Raw genomic sequence first — 16,874 nt, forward strand, 5'->3', positions numbered from 1 at the left:
TTCGTCCTTCATTAAACGTGAGAACAGCTGCCTGTTTGTTCCTCCACAGCCTTGAAAACCATTAAAACGAGGGCTTTGGGAGTCCCATGGCATTTGGTCATTTACAACATGAAACAGAATACTAGTTTCTCCAGCTATATGCAACAAGTTTCATACTTGACACAGTTAAAATCTGCCTTAATTTCTTTAAGGTGAACACCAGAACCTGTGTTAACATGTTACCCAAGTACTGGCCCTCAGGCAAAGACATTCCTCCCTAAATGAAAACAATGAAATCTGCTCCCATTCCAAAAGCTGTTACAAATGAAAAACTCACAGAAGTAATCCTGGATAAAAGGATTAGAACACAGTGAAATTTGCTACGTTTATTATAGAAATAGAAATAGCACATATTAATCCGGAAAGTTCATAAAAATGATATAAATAATGTTGTCACAGTTTATCGTGTTTTTGAAAGGGGGTTTCAGAAAAGGGAAAAAAGAAAATTATTGATTATATAGAAAATTATTAAAAATAAAGTGTTAAATAGTTCATTACTATTTAAAAGTAATTGTTGTACAATGGACTGTTCCAGCTACGAATGGATTGTATGTTAAAACAGGGCTACATATTAGTGCAACTAATTAATCTGGTGTGAAAAAGATGCTCTCCAAGTAAACAATTACACCAGTTTGTGCGTTTAAGCTGTCTTGCTCAATGGCTTGTGCGTTTCCTTTCAAAGCTCCTTCTACATTCAAATCCAAGTCATTTTATACATAGAGAGGCTTAACTTCTGTCTTTCCGACTGAGACCTGTCATGCAAAGACTGCTGGTCAAAGTCATCATTAAAAACCAGTCACATTTCACTTACACCTTACCCATTTTTGAACTGGTAGACAGGAGTTTAATACCTCATTTAATACCTCCGCTGACGCCTAACCAGCTTCTGCAGGATTATTCTGCTTTAATGAGCAGGTTAGTTGTCACGAAGGTTTTATGATGATCAGGTGACACAGATCTCATTGGCCCAGACAGGGGGTTTGCTGTCATAAGGGACAAGCCCTCGAGCCCCTGCTCCTGAACTATTACTCCCTTCTTCTTCAGTCTCGTCTCTTTCTCCAGGAATAGCTGCTCCTCCTCTTCCCATCCAACCTGGCTGTTCAAGACCTTCCTGCACTGAGAAAGGCTTTTCCAGCACTTTCAGGACTCTTTGGACCTAAAGTGATTTGAGACAAAGTTTTGAATACAAATTTTGAAGCATTATGAGATCTATGCATCTATCCATCCATCCGTCTACATTGCATGCAGAAAGTATTCATAGCACTTCTCTTTTTCCACATTTTTTTATGTTACAGCCTTATTCCAAAATGGATTAAATTCATTTATTTCCTCAAAATTCTACACACAATACGCCATAATAACAATGTATAAAAAGATTATTTTAATTGTTGCATTAAATAAGTATTCACAGCCTTTGCTCAATACTTTGTTGATGCACCTATGGCAGCAATTATGGCCTCAAGTCTTTTTGAATATGATGCCACAAGCTTGGCACACCTGTCTTTTGGGAATTTTTGTCCATTCCTCTTTGCAGTACCTCTCAAGCTCTATCAGGTTGAATGGTAAGTGACGGTGTACAGCCATTTTCAGATCTCTCCAGAGATATTCCTTAGGATAAAGGTCTGGGCTCTGGCTTGGCCACTCAAGGACATTCACCGAGTTGTTGTAAAGCCACTCCATTGATTTTTGGCTGTATGCTTTGGGTCATTGTTTTGCTGAAAAACAAACCTTCACTCCAGTCTGGGGTCAAGAGCACTCTGAAGCAAGTTTTCATTCAGGATGTCTCTGTACATCTTTCCCTCTATCCTGACTTGTCTTCGAGTTCCTGCTGCTGAAAACATCCTCACAGCATGATTCTGCCACCACCATGCTTCACTGTAAGTATGGTATTAGCCTGGCGATGAGAGGTGCCTGGTTTTCTCCAAATATAACACCTGGCATTCACTCCAAAGAGTTCAATTTTAGTCTCATCAGACCAGAGAATTTTGTTTGTTATGGTCTGAGAGTCCTTTAGTTGCCTTCTGTTTGGCCACTTTACCATACAGGCCTGATTGGTGGATTGCTGCACAGATGGTTGTCCTTCTGTAAGGTTTTCCTCTCTCCACAGAAGAACGCTGGAGCTCAGACAGAGTGACCATCGGGTTATTGATCACCTCCCTGACTAATGCCCTTCTTCCCCGATTACACAGCTTAGATGGCCGGCCAGCTCTAAAAAGAGTCCTGGTGGTGCCAAACATCTTCAAAACATTTTTCTGTAACCTTCCCCAGCCTTGTGCCTCAAGACAATCCTGTCTCTGAGGTCTACAGACAATTTCTTTGTCTTCATACTTGGTTTGTGCTTTGACATGCACTGTTAACCCTGGGACCTTATAGACAGGTGTATGCCTTTTCAAATCATGTTAAATCAACTGAATTTACCACAAGTCAACTCCAATTAAGCTGCTGAAACATCTAAAGCATTATCAGTAGTAACATAATGTACATGAACAAAATTTAGATCTTCGCAGCAAAGGCTGTGAATACTTATGTACATGCGATATTTCAGGTTTTTTATTTTTATTAAATTTGCAACAATTTCCAAAAATCTTTTTTTACATAGTCATAATGGGATGTTGTGTGTAGAATTTTGAGGAAATAAATAAATTTAATCCATTTTGGAATAAGGCTGTAACATGAAAAAAGTGAAGTGCTATGAATACTTTTTGGATGCACTGTATCTATCATTCTATCCATCCATCCATCTCACACGCACACCTATAGAACACTGTATATCCTATACATCTACCCTTAAACCCAAACCTCATAGACAACAACATTTGTTTTTATATTTTTAAAATAAGTCATACAGTGTGATTTATGAGCCATTTTCCTCATGGTGACCAAAAAGATGTCTCCATGAAGTACAAAAGTACTGGTATTGCAAGATGTGAGTAAATATTTGGTCCCCATAGTGTGTGGAATACGCACCCACACTAACAGTCTTAACAAAACCTACTGACAGAGTAATTGTGATCGATCAAGTATTTTCAAAAGAATAATAATAAAAAAAAAGTTAGAGTAACCTAATCAAAAACAGTAAAATATTATGATTTAACACAAGTATTAAAAAATTGTAATTGTGGTGACATCTTCAGAAATCTTTTTAATATGGATCTTTGGTGATAAAGAAAATTTTTTTAACATAATATCAACATTGAGAAAAAGTAAAACATTTAGTGATAACCGTCTCCCTGTTAAACTAAAATTACAATTTAGAAGCTATGAATAACAAGCTAATGAAGCCTCACCTCTGAGAAGTCTCCATTTTCAGCTGCTGCTATTGCATTCTGGGCGATGTAGTTTCTAAGCACCACGTGCGGGTTGTTGTTGTTCATCACACGCACTCTCTCCGTCTGTACATCTTTCACATCGACCCCAGATTCACACTCACGAGCAAGTCGCTGCCTTGAAATTGAACAGATATATTAAAAAATAGTAGCCAATATATTTACACTGATAAATGTTTTTTGCAGTAAGAAACTGCAAGTGAACAGAGTAAAAACAGGATTAATTGTAATCTCCATAACTCCTCAGTTAATTGATTAGATAAAGATTTCCAAACTTTTTTTTTTAAGTTTTATGAAATCTTAAGTTTAAAAATGTAAATGAGGCCTCAACTCATTAAATATGTGCTAATTAGCATACGTTTTTTTGCACAAAATTCTGAACATTTGTTAAAGTCTTGTTCCAAATAGGGTTTTTTGGCCATATTAGAGTGTTTTTTATTACTTCATAATTTTAAAAATACTGCAAACAGACAGAAAAATACAAACTACCAGAAAGTCTTTTAGAATAAAATGTATATAATAATACACCTGTATGAAAAACACCTCTGTTAAAAATCCAAATACATAATAAATCTCCCAACAGATTATCAGATCAAGACAGCCACGTCTGTACCTGTATTTTTGGATCCAGTCGGACCAGTGTTCAGTGTGCTTGACCCTCAGCTGTTCTTCAGTGGTGTCCATCAGCTCCTTCAGTCTGGAGAGTCTTTCCAGCTGCCGGGAGACTGTCCCCCTGTCCGAAATCATCTGGAACAGGGCAGGGTTACTCTGAGCCATGGACACCAGCATTGCAAGCTCACTACATCGAAGAAAAAAAACACATCACTCAGCAATATCTATATAAATATTTACTTATTTTAAAGATTTTCTCAGTGGCTTTGGTGCATTTCTCACAACACTATTTACATTTGCACAACAGTTAATACATTTCTCACAACAATTAGTTATTTGTGCACATCATAGTAGCAGTTTCTCATTCCTTCCAACAAATTGCAGATGCTTTTAGACATGCATCGATTGCTTTCACACAACTCTCTACTGTTTTAGAACATTATTATTTGCCTATGTCATGTCAGTCAAAATTAACTAAACTTGTGAATGCTGAATAGTCATTTCACATAAAACTGATAGTCCTCAATTCATTACTTGAGTCATTACATACTAAAATGTTGAACGAGTTGTCAAAATCTGTTGAGCAAATTTTATAAAAAGATTTTAATTTTTTTTCCTGAAAATGTCTTCTAAATTGAACAATTTCATAAAGGATTTACAGACCTGTGTATGTTGTAGGTTCAGTTCCAATATGTACTGCAATATTATTTACAGTTGTGCCCAGATTTACCCAAAGGAAGTTTATTTTTGTTGTAAATAAGGGTGTATTTATTTTTTTGCACAATGCTGTGAATAAATTAGAATTGCAAAAACATCTGCAGTTAAAAATGTGAAGCATACATATTCAGTGTCTTGTACACAGATTCCTCACTAAATGCATTAATGTCTCACTTTACTGCAGTTTTCAAACGGCTGTGCAAATATTATAGTGCTTTCTTGAGCAATATGACTTTTTTGCATTGGAAAAAATGTACAGAGTAAACTGTCATAATGAAAACATGACAAAGCCATTTGACTATCTTGTTCATAAACAATGGTGTCAGGACTTTTCATCTTGATGACACTGACAGTTTCATTGACTTCAATACTTGTTTTTGAGGAATGAGCTATCCATTTTGAGCAAGTGACGCGCTTTTGCAGGTTATAAACTAGGCTTTGCAGTTAATTGTTTGAGAAATGCATTATCTGTTATGCAAATGTGAATAGTGTTGTAAGAAATGCATTAAAACGACTGAGAAAAACTGTAAATATGATTTGCTATTGATTGTATATGTTTAACTATAATCTTTCAAAATGCGCTAATTAAAAAAATTATTTTCATTTTTTGTAACTTTAATATTTAATTATCATTTGTTAACATAATTTCATTTTCATTCAAGTCAGTCAGTCACAGACAGACAGACAGACAGACAGACAGACAGACAGACAGACAGACAGACAGACAGACAGACAGACAGACAGACAGACAGACAGACAGATAGATAGATAGATAGATAGATAGATAGATAGATAGATAGATAGATAGATTTTATTGATTCACAAAACAACAATGACTAGAATATGCATAATTAAATGTTTTCAATTTCAAATGTTTTTAACAGAAAGGTAATTGTGTGACTTTCTAAATATATAATAATGCATTTAATCAACAAGAATGCATCAAGTTGGTTAAAACACAGTGAATAAGTTCTTGTTTGGAACTTTCTACTCAAGACAATGCAGAAAAAACTATTGTTGTATAATCAAAATATATTTATTCACTCTTAACATATTGTTCATTTTTAAGCGGTTCCAAAATGAATGTATTTTTTCTGCAGAACAAAAAAGAAGATAATTTGATGGTAACCAATACTGATATCCACAGTAGGCAAAAGTAGCTTGAAAGCCAATGACTAGCAGTTTACAACATTTCTCAAAATATCATCTTTTGTGTCCAACTGTATACCAAAACTCAAACAGGTTTGGGAAAAGTGGAGGGTCATTTAATCATCTTTGGGTGAACCATCCATTTACGCAGTTTTTAAATTGACTGATTAAAAGAAATGTTTCTTTTTTATAAACATTTGCTTATTAGAATGAAAGTATCATCTGACACTGTCAACTAGATATATGATGCTAAAAATTTCAAATGAAAAACAACTAATATTTTAAAACTGTGGTATTGTTTTAAGCAACTTTAGTTAACATATACAACCTCTTTCAAAAATATTTTTGAGATCTTTCTGAACTCAAACCATTAGTTGTCTCTGTACATGTAAAACATCTAGTAAAGTTTTACCGTGGGTCCATGGAGGGTCTGTTTGCAGCTTTCAGCTCCTCTAGAGAGGCAGACTGGTGCAGGAGCAGCTCTGTGGCTTGTTTTATAGTCTCGCTTTCATCTTCAGCCTCCTCCTGAGTCGGGCAGGAAATCTGACTTAAGCTGCGGAAAGTGTTGGTGAAGTCGGCACCTAAAAGACAGGAAAAGATCAGACAAAATTAGAGACAGGATAGGTATTAACTGTCCTGTAGTTAACCCACATGAACTACATTCATTCATTTATTTTCCATTTTTTTCAAGGACTACATTTATTTTCCAAAATGAACCGCCAACTTCTCCAGCATATGTTTTGCACAGAAAATGCCCTTCCAGCTGTAACCAAGTACTGGGAAACATCCATACACTACAGCCAATTTAGTTTATTTAATTCAACTATACCACATGTCTTTGGACTGTGGGGGAAACTCACGTTAATACGAGAAGAAGATGCATGAAATGCCAAGTGACCCTGCCGGGACTAGAACCAGCGATCTTCTTGATGTGAGGTGACATTGCTAACCACTGAGCCACATCATATATATTTTTTTATTTTATAAATATATCTATTAAATATATTATACTTTTTATTCTAAAGATTCACCTAAAGATTTTTTTTTTGTCAACACTTCTATAACTAACACATACACTATATTTTCTGTTCCATCTATAAAAATCTGCTCTGGACCTTCAGCACTATGTCTTTCTAATCCATTTTCTATTTTATATTTTTAAATAAAAATTTTATTTGCTCATTTAAAAAATAATATTTGGTTACACTTTATTTTAATGAGTCCTTGTTACAGTGTAAACATTAGTTTAACTACTGAGTTATAATAACTAATTACATGTTCTTACTATGTTGTTTAGGGATATAATGTGGGTTAGCTGCATGTAATGAATAATCAATTGTACTTACTACAGTAAGTACATGGAACATGTAACAAAGACACCTTAAATAAAGTGTTATCCTGTATTCAAACTTTTGTATAAAAACTACATTTCTATGGTCTTCTATTACTATCACTTTCTAATCTTTTTTCTAATTTTCCTTTTTAGTTTTAATAAATCTTAACAATACAATCTCCATCTGTCTCTTAATTTCAATAAAGATAATATCTTGAATACATAGAAAATAGAATATAATATATAAAATTTTGTAGAGTCTTTTTAAACTTGTTTGAATGGAGGTTCATTCTGCTGTGGTGACCCCTGATTAATAAAGAGACTAAGCCAAAAAGAAAATGAATGAATGAAATTCTTTGACTGTAATAATTTAAATGTTTACTAAAGATTTAAGGTGACCAATTTCTTATTTTAATGAATATAATTAATAACACAATTTATGTTTTAATAAAACTGTTTAAATGCACCAAAACATATTGGCTATATTCACTGACAAATGGATCAAAAATGCATGTATTCAAATGTTCTAATGTAAATAAAAGCTGAGAAATATATTTTTTCTACAACAATGCCTCTTGTACATCATCTTCGTTTTATTTGGAAGAAGCCTTTATTGTTTCAGAAAAAAAAAACTTGAAGTGTGAATAAAAGTAACTTTAAGTTAGAATTTGCCAAGGGTTTGAATAATTTTGATGATGAATAAAATTGGTGCATGGACAGAGTACTAGTATACAGTATACCACATTAAACTAACTAAGAAATCTCATATTTTGGCCTCTTGTTCGTTTCATTACCTCTACTGCATATTTATTTGCCAGAGATTATCCTCCTACCCGTGTTGTGCATGGTCTGCATGAGCTCTGTGATTAGCATCTCGTCTTCTGGTTCCTCCTTCCTCAATAAACCCAGTTTCTTCCTCATGTTACTCAGATAGAAATCATTATAGAGAGGCAGATACTCGTCCAGCACCTGCTCAGCTCGATCTGGAGGTAAATCAGGCTCCAGTGCTTCAGCCAGACGGGCTAAATTCCAGCGGCAGATGGCCGGCTGCGCCTGGTAAGAATAGCGGCCTGAGTTATCACTGGCATTGCAGATGAAATCAGGATCAAAACTAGAAGGACAAAAAAACAACAACAGGAAAATCATGTTTATTTGTTCACTAAAGCAATATTTGACAAACATTCTAAACAAAATGTTTATTTAAGTGAAACTTCACCGGTCCATGAAGCCAAAAGGCCCGTAGTCTAAAGTCAGGCCCAGGATGCTCATGTTATCAGTATTGAGGACTCCATGACAGAAACCCACACACTGCCACTGAGCCACCAGCCTCGCTGTTCGAACAGTCACCTAATAATAATAGTAAATAAGTGAAATTACAATAGCACGCAAACTGTTTTTTATGCTGTTGAATGTTTTATAGAATAGGGCACTATAATTTCTGCAATGCTGAGAATGTAGGCAGGCTTATAAAAAAGTATTACAAAATATTATATATATATATTTTTTAATTTACTGAATAATTGGGTTGTGCAGGTAAAGAATACTTAAATATGAGGTCTGCATGTTTTGCATTTAAGCAAATGAAGGGCACTGCTTTTATGACCAAGCGGCAACCTCCCACTCTCCATCGTAAAGTCTTTTTTTTTAAACTCATAAGTTACATAACTCATCAGTTTTGTTTATATTAAGTTATATTAAGTCTGTATTATTAAGTCCACTTGATTTGCCACTTGAGTGACAGCTAGGTCTCACTGGTCGCCGTCACTTCACCTCAGCTGACTCCGGCTGATTAGCGGCTGATCTGGGCATATACAGTTGAAGTCAGAATTAAAAGCCCCACTTTGTTTTGTTTTTTTTCTTTTTTAAGAATTTCCTAAATTATGTTTAACAGAGCAAGAAAACAGTATAAACAACCATTTTCATAGTATGTCAGAAAATATTTTTTCTTCTAGAAAAAGTCTTATTTGTTTTATTTCAGCAAGAATAAAAGCTATTTTATTTTTTTAAACACCATTTTAAGGACAAAATTATTAGCCCCTTTAAACAAATTTTTTCCCCGATAGTCTACAGAACAAACCATCGTTATATATTAACTTGTCATTTTAAGCTGTATAGGAGTGTCTTGAAAAATATCTAGCAAAATATTATTTACTGTCATCATGACAAAGATAAAATAAATCAGTTATTAGAGATGAGTTATTAAAACTATTATGTTTAGAAATGTGTTGAAAAACAGAAACAGAAATTAGGGAAATAATTGGCTAATAGTTCTGACTTCAACTGTACATCATATTTTTGTTTTGTTTTCTGTGGCTTTACACAGTCAATTGCCTTTCAAAATTATTTCTTACAATTATCAGATGATTTGGCATGCTGGGTGTACTTAATTATGCTCACAAACCATTCCCAGGTGCGTACAATTACTATATATCATATCTTTAAGTGTATTTGTTTTATTTAAGATAACTTACCATTTATATATTTTTGACCTGTAATGCACTCCAAAATCTGACAGATTGATTAGCTGTGGGCTACAGAACAGTCATCTGAAACATTGTCATACAGAGTTATGCCTGGATTTCTTAAATAGCCTTGCATTTACTAACACAGACTATATTTAAAGCATTTGGAAGTAATTTGCATTTCCTCCTGTATAAAACCAGCATAAGAACAATGTTTAGTGGTTCTATGTATTAAACGTGTTTTAAAAAGTCAAAACACTTTAGTGATATAGTACACAACTAAGCTCAAGGGGTCAGAACACAAACACGTCACAGGTAATGAAGTATTAAGCGTTTCTCCAAAAGAAAAGCCTGTCTAAAAATATATGCGCTCTTCAGAAACCTATGGGTGACGTCACAGATACTAAATCCATATCTTTTACAGTCAATGTTTATGACCCATACTAAAGCACATGTGTACTATGTGAAAATGAATATATGAACAAAAATAAAATGAAATAAATAAATATCTTAAGAACATAAAAACTCTTACTATCTGAATAGCATCTTGTCAAAATACATACAATACTTTTTTTTTATTATTTGAAGTTGCCTACAACTATTATGCAGTACGCAATGGAAAGTACTTCCTTCATAAATATAATAACTACATAATAAATACAATAATAATATTAATAATAATAAATAACAATAAAAATTATTTAAAAAACTGTTTAATAAGTTGTAAAATGGTTTAAATATAACAGTAAAATGTAAAAAATTATTTAAACTGATCAGACCCTTTGGTTAGTACAATAAATTAAACTTGCAGTACAATGAAGAATAAAAAACAGGAGAATCTACAGGAAAATTAAAAACCAACAAAACAAAAAAAAAATCCATATATTTAAAATCAACAAGGCAGTCATAACAAGTTCACAAATATGTTCAAATAATATAATGTCAAAACTGCAATTAAACAAATAAAATTATAGAAGTTTTACAGATTTTCTTACTTTTAAAATGGCTTTATGAAAACAAAAATCAGCAAAGGTTACTTTATATTAGTCAATTTACTCACTGTTCTATACTAACATGCTCTAATATACTCTCCGTGGATAAGAAGCTAAATCTGATGATGGTATCCTGCCTAAGTCATTCAGGTAAATAAGGTCATGGAGGATAATACGATAACTGAAGACCAATGAACGACAGCAGGAACCAAACATTGAGGAAAAAATATCTAGCCCTGGTTTGATAAAATACAAGAAAGTGCTGTAAGTCTACCTCTTTGAAGAAAGCAGTGTTTCTCTCAGTGAGGTCTGGATAATTGCGATGGATCTCAGGGTAGAAGTTCTCAATGACGTACTCCAGCATCTGCGTCCGCAGCTCATCGTGGCCATAACTGGGACCCTGGCGGCCAGTGAACTCATCCGCTCGCTTGAAGATCTCGAACGATCCAAACCTAAATCATAAAAAAAATATTAACATCCTGAACAATTAATGCAAGAACTAAAAGACCTTCATGAGTGACACTCTTTGATTGATGAATATAAAGTGCTACCTAAAACTGGCTATGATTGTCAGATTTAACTTCTTATCAACTGAGACAACATTACAGCATGAGAGTAATTGTCTGGCCCACCACACCACATGATAACCTCAATACATTAAGCAATTCCAACTGTGCCTCATGCAGGTGAGTGGGCTTGACAAACCACCTGTAGAACACACTTTTTCATCCCTTTGACACTTGCACCAGTTTTTTTGCACATTTGCACCATATACTTTCTTACAATCAACCCCCCCCCCCATCCCCCCAAAAAACATAGCATTTATATATTTTGCTTCACACAGGTAAGTGGACTTGACAAATCACCTCAGAAACATTCTTCTCTTTAAAAAATAACACACTCCCCTCTTCTTTCTCTACCACTTAATTCTCTGAGCACTAACAGTTCATTTGTATAATTAGCATTTTTAGCATGTGTTTCCTCTTCTTGTTGAATCGCTGAATGCCTCCTCAATTTTAAGTAGCTTTGGACAAAAGTGTGTGCCAAATGACTAAATGTAAATGTAAATGTAAATGTAATGAAAGTACAGAGTAGATTAAGTTTACATTTTCTTACACTTTTTTATTAATAGGGCAAATTTGTGATATAATGTAGACTATTTAGAAGCTGTGATCTGTCTCCTATTGATGACATGAATGTCTAACATTTGCAGCAAATAAAAGCATGAAAAATTTAAAAAATAAAAAATAAACACATTTTTTCGTTGCCCTCAGGTAGAATACTTAGGATAATTTAAAATGAGGTTTTATGTTTTTTTGAACCAGTACTTAATGTAGAATGGTCAATATTTTAAGCTCTTCTTTTTATATGTGTCTGTTAATTAATTCTTTATAATGGTTGTATGCAAGTAAGTATGTAAATAAATAAATTTGTTGTATTTTTAATTCTGTGATCACATCTACTCAACTCATTTCTAAGTCGTTTGCAATGCAAACATAAAGTAAATGTAAGATTATTTTAGATTGACATTTATTTACGACTTGAAAGGTGAGAGGTGGGAAATAAGTGTTTTTGTTTACTTTATTTTTGTCCATAAAAAAAACATACAATTATTTAATGGCAGTTTTGATAAAGCATAGGAAACCTGCAAATAAAGTAAAAAAATGAATATTATATGATAAAATAATAAATCTGAAGTTTGCCTTATTTTTAAATATTAATAATACATTATAATGATAATAATAAGAAGAAGAAGAAGAAAAAGAAAAAAATCTGAAATTTTGCCTTATTTTAAAATATTAAATAATAATAATAGTTGAAGAACTAAACTAAAAATAAAGGTACACAGAAAAATTTGATAAAAAATTACCAAGTTTACATTAAACAGTCATCAGTCAGTCATTTTCTTTTCAGCTTAGTCTCTTTATTAATCAGGTGTCGCCACAGCAGAATCAACCGCCAACCTATCCAGCATATGTTTTATGCAGTGGGTGACCTTCCAGCAGCAACCCATTACTGGAAAACATCCATAAACACGCATTCACACACATGCACTATGGCCAATTTAGCTTACCCAATACCGCATGTCTTTGTAATTGTAGGGGAAACTAGAGCACACACGAACATGAGGAGAACATGCAAACTCCACACAGAAATGCCAACTGACCCAGCCAAGGCTCGAAACAACGACCTTCTTGCTGTGAGGGGATTGGGCTACCCACTGCGCCACCGTGACGCACGCACATTAAACATTTTATATCAAGTAAAATTAACATAAAATTTCAAACAAAACACATATATGAGAAAATAAATGCTAAATACTTAAATGGTTAAAAAAAGCACAGAGTATAAAGGTCACCTAATGAAGCTGGGAGCAATGCGCAGGACCACAGAGCATCTTTCCATGCGTGGGTTGCCATCGTAGAATATATCCCTCATGACTCGAGAATCTGACGTCACGACTGATCCAGCTCTCGTGGTTGGCACTCCTAAAGCAAAGACCGCCTCACTGCACAGGAACTCACGAATGCTGGAGCGCAAGACCTTACGCCCATCGGCCTGTCTAAAACAAAAAAATAAAAAGAACAGAAATATTATCCATATATATAAATAATATAAATAATTATCAGTAGTGTTGCCGGGGCTTGTGACCTTCCTGCACATTGGGCTGTTTTGAAAATAGCATCAGTGGAAATATTTGAGAGACGTGGGCAACAGTTTGCTCTAGGGCTGGGCGATATGGCAAAATGCAATCTCGATATAGATTAACGATATATATTTCAATAAATGCTTCCAATGCTTGGTAATGCTTCTGGATTTAAAAAGACTACCCCAATGCTGACTAAAGCCACAAAAATTAGAGAGTCCATTAAATGGCATTACATATTTTCGAATGACAATTTTTTGGTGGCCATCCAGATTCCCATTGTTGCACATTCTGCTGTGTGATTGGCTCTTAGATCAATATAGAGTAAAAAAGTAAAGAGCTTATCATTGTTATTGACATAAATTTGTTTGCGGCCCAGCCCTAGCTTGTTACACTGCTTATGAAAAGTATTGGTAGCAAGAAATAAAAACATACATCCTTTAAAATGGTATGTTGATTCTTGGAATGAATATCTGGCAAGTGGCAACCCAAGTACATAGTGAAGTCAATTTTAAGGCAGGTAAGTGGGGTTTGGGATTTTAGATTTAACTGTACAATGATGCTTGTGTATGTAATTATGCATTACTTAAGTATTACATGTAAGTATGTAAAGAGAATTCAGGCTACTACTGATGAAACTGACGAGGAATAACGGAATAACCTAAAGAATAATCTAAAGAAAACCTAAACATTCAAAGGTATAAAGTTTATCGTATAATTTATAGTCTGAAAAAAATGTATAATATACATGGGTCCAAAATATTATATTTCAGCTTAGTTAATTTTTTTAACACTTACTTTCTTTTTCTGATTTTAATATTTGATTGCTATTCATTTAGATGGGTTTTTATTGATTTAATAAACATTTTGATAATTTATTTGAACCTTATTTAATAAAAGATTTTGCATTCATTCATTCATAAATAACCAAGGATGTAGAGTGGCTCTTGACATTGGTGTGGACACGTGCTTTTAATAAATAAATAAATAAATAAAGGCTTTAAACACTTAATAAAGCGAATAACAATTAATGAAGCACATTCCATGCTGCATATGTCAATTTACATGATGTTATTGCAATCTGGCTTTGAGGAGGTATGAATGTAGAGAAATTTAAAGAGGCATGTGATGCAATTTAACCATTTTATCATGATTATTATTTTTCATAATCATGAAAAAAATATACTTAACTTTGAATAATTGCACAGATTTGTTTATTATTATTATGGTGGACTCCAAGTGAACTTGACTTTAAAAACATGAATCTTTGAAAAGTAGCTACTAATGTCCACAACACTTACAGTGAAGGAGAAATGCTAAAAAAAAAAGCTGTCATTACAGCATAAATAGGCCCAGCCAATCACACTGGCCTTATGTGTTTGTGGGAGGGAGGACCCGAGAAGAGAACATGATTTAACCCTTTCTGTATGTGGTTATTAAAGGTTAACAGTGCATTGTTTTATTTTGAAGGTGATTTAATTATTGGTGGTGACATTTCAGTAATTGCTGGCTATTGGTGATGACACAACCCCTCCATCCATGCCCTTGTACATAACGGACTGTTTTAATCCAGTTTATTTATTTAACAATCAAATGTGTTTTTTGTTGATTAATTATTTATTCATTATTTTTACAATACCATGTATACATTTTTCAAATTGGATTTGTTTACCGAGGACCTTTACCTTCTGTTTCAAGTTAACTTTAAGGAGGGGAAATATTAATTTTGTTGAACTTTTTTTGTTATGTTTCATGCAAGATGTAAGAAAAGTAAAATACAGCATTTCATGAAACATGTAATCTCAGCATTGCAGCTAAACGAGTGTGAACACTTAAAAGTATCACAACATGATGTGGTAAGATCCACATTGAAAATACACCAAACCAGCAGTGTTATACATTAGTATGTAATACAGTAATACAAATGTCAATCAAAGTGGAGACATTGGTATTGCTGTATTTTGTACATTGTTCTGTTTTTTTATGTGATGAAATATTTTTTTTTTGTTTTCTTATTTTTTCTTTTTAAATTGGACTTTGAGTCTGTAATAAAGTTTGATATGATTATGAACCTACCTGGAGTACGGAGTCAGTCCAGCACCCTTCACCTGGATCTCCCAGCGTCCAGTCGGGTTCTCCCGCAGTAACTCCGGGCTCTGACCCGCCGGTGCTTTCACTTCTCCTAGATAACACGCAGCTCCATCTCCGAGCTGTCCGGCAAATTGTCCAAACTGGTGTCCGCAGTAGCAGTGGGCAGCGGGCTCTGACCCAGGCATCACTTTAGAGCCGCTCAGATACTCCGGGCCCAGCGGATCCTTCAACACCTCCTCGGCATCCAGACCCAGAAGCGCAAGAGCTGGAGCAGAGACCGCCACAAACTCCGGGTTCTTCAGAGGGGTCGGCTGGACTCTGGAGAAGCAGGAACCTCGGACCTGCCGGACACCTGGTTCGGTGGACGGGTCCAGAGGAAGTTTTTTAAGAGCAACATTGTCAAACTCGAGTCGTTCAAGGGAAGAGCGGCTCAGGCTTACGCCCATGTCGTCCATTCCCGCATGTGCCAGAAATCTACGCGCAATAACACCGGGGCGTGAGATGTAAAACCGGGTTAAACGAGATCCAACAGAAGCCATTCACATCGTACTCGTGTCTAAATTAAGGTTGTTAGATAAGAAGTGCTGCTGTCATCATTACGTAACTTTAACTGAAGCAAGTTGCTCTCAAATGTTCTTGGAAATATGGTCCGTTGTTGTTATTGTTCCCCCTGGAAACACAAACACAGGAACGAACTATTCGATCATTTTATTCCTTGCGACCTTAAAAGTTTCTTTGCATAGATATTTTATTTGGTTTATGAGGAAAATATGTTAATGTTCAGTTTGTAATGAAAAATATTCTTATTTTAGACAAATTTTATATTCATTAATGCAAGTGCCTTAAAACAAAACCACTGCTTTTACTTTTCCGAAAGGAATTTTGGTTATACTGTAAATCTATAAAGTTGCTAAAACCAAAATACGGAAGAAGTCTGTTTAGTTTATTGGAAAAAATCATTAATTGAAGACCCGGTAGTGTAAATGTTTTTTTTTTCCTTTGGTTGTGTTTGTGTGTCTATTCTATGTTATTTATTTGTATTTTTATCTTATTGATTTGATTATTATTTGTGCTCTGTTCTATAAATGTAGATGAAAGTTGTTACTTGTGTAATAACGCATTTAAAAAAAAAAAAAACATTCCTTGAATATTTACTTCCAAAATGACATGCTTGGCTTTTGGTTTGTTTAAGCTAAAAATAAAAAATGGTCGCACCATTTAGCTATATATTTGTTTATTAATTTGTATAGTTTTTAAGAAAAAATATGCCAACAAATGTTGTTCAGTGCAAAGTATACATACATACAGTTGAAGTTAGAACTATTAGCCCCAAAAATATAAAAACTGTATAATAATAATATTGATAGCAGCCAAAAATATAATAATTGTCATTTTAAATCTAAATTTTATTTTTAAACAATTTATTTGACACTTTTTACATTAAATTTTATCCATTAATCAGCATTTTTTTAAGTAAAATAATACAACTTATTTTCATCACCTATG

The 16,874-nt window shown here is 34.0% G+C and overlaps 1 protein-coding gene across 1 annotated transcript; it reads right to left on the reverse strand.

The window, feature by feature from the left end:
• Positions 1–350: 350 nt before the first annotated feature.
• Positions 351–16,286, reverse strand: selenoo1 (selenoprotein O1). The gene is made up of 9 exons (NM_001044871.3): positions 15,354–16,286; positions 12,990–13,193; positions 10,905–11,082; positions 8,393–8,523; positions 8,010–8,287; positions 6,256–6,424; positions 3,979–4,164; positions 3,327–3,483; positions 351–1,195 (listed from the first exon to the last, which is right to left on the reverse strand). Exons 1-9 carry the CDS (start codon positions 15,905–15,907, stop codon positions 974–976), a joined length of 2,079 nt encoding a protein of 692 aa, NP_001038336.2. The 5' UTR covers positions 15,908–16,286; the 3' UTR covers positions 351–973.
• Between the last annotated feature and the right edge of the window lie 588 nt (positions 16,287–16,874).

This window comes from Danio rerio, chromosome 18 (assembly GCF_052040795.2).
Source record: "Danio rerio strain M-AB ecotype USA chromosome 18, GRCz13ab, whole genome shotgun sequence".
NCBI lineage: Eukaryota > Metazoa > Chordata > Actinopteri > Cypriniformes > Danionidae > Danio > Danio rerio.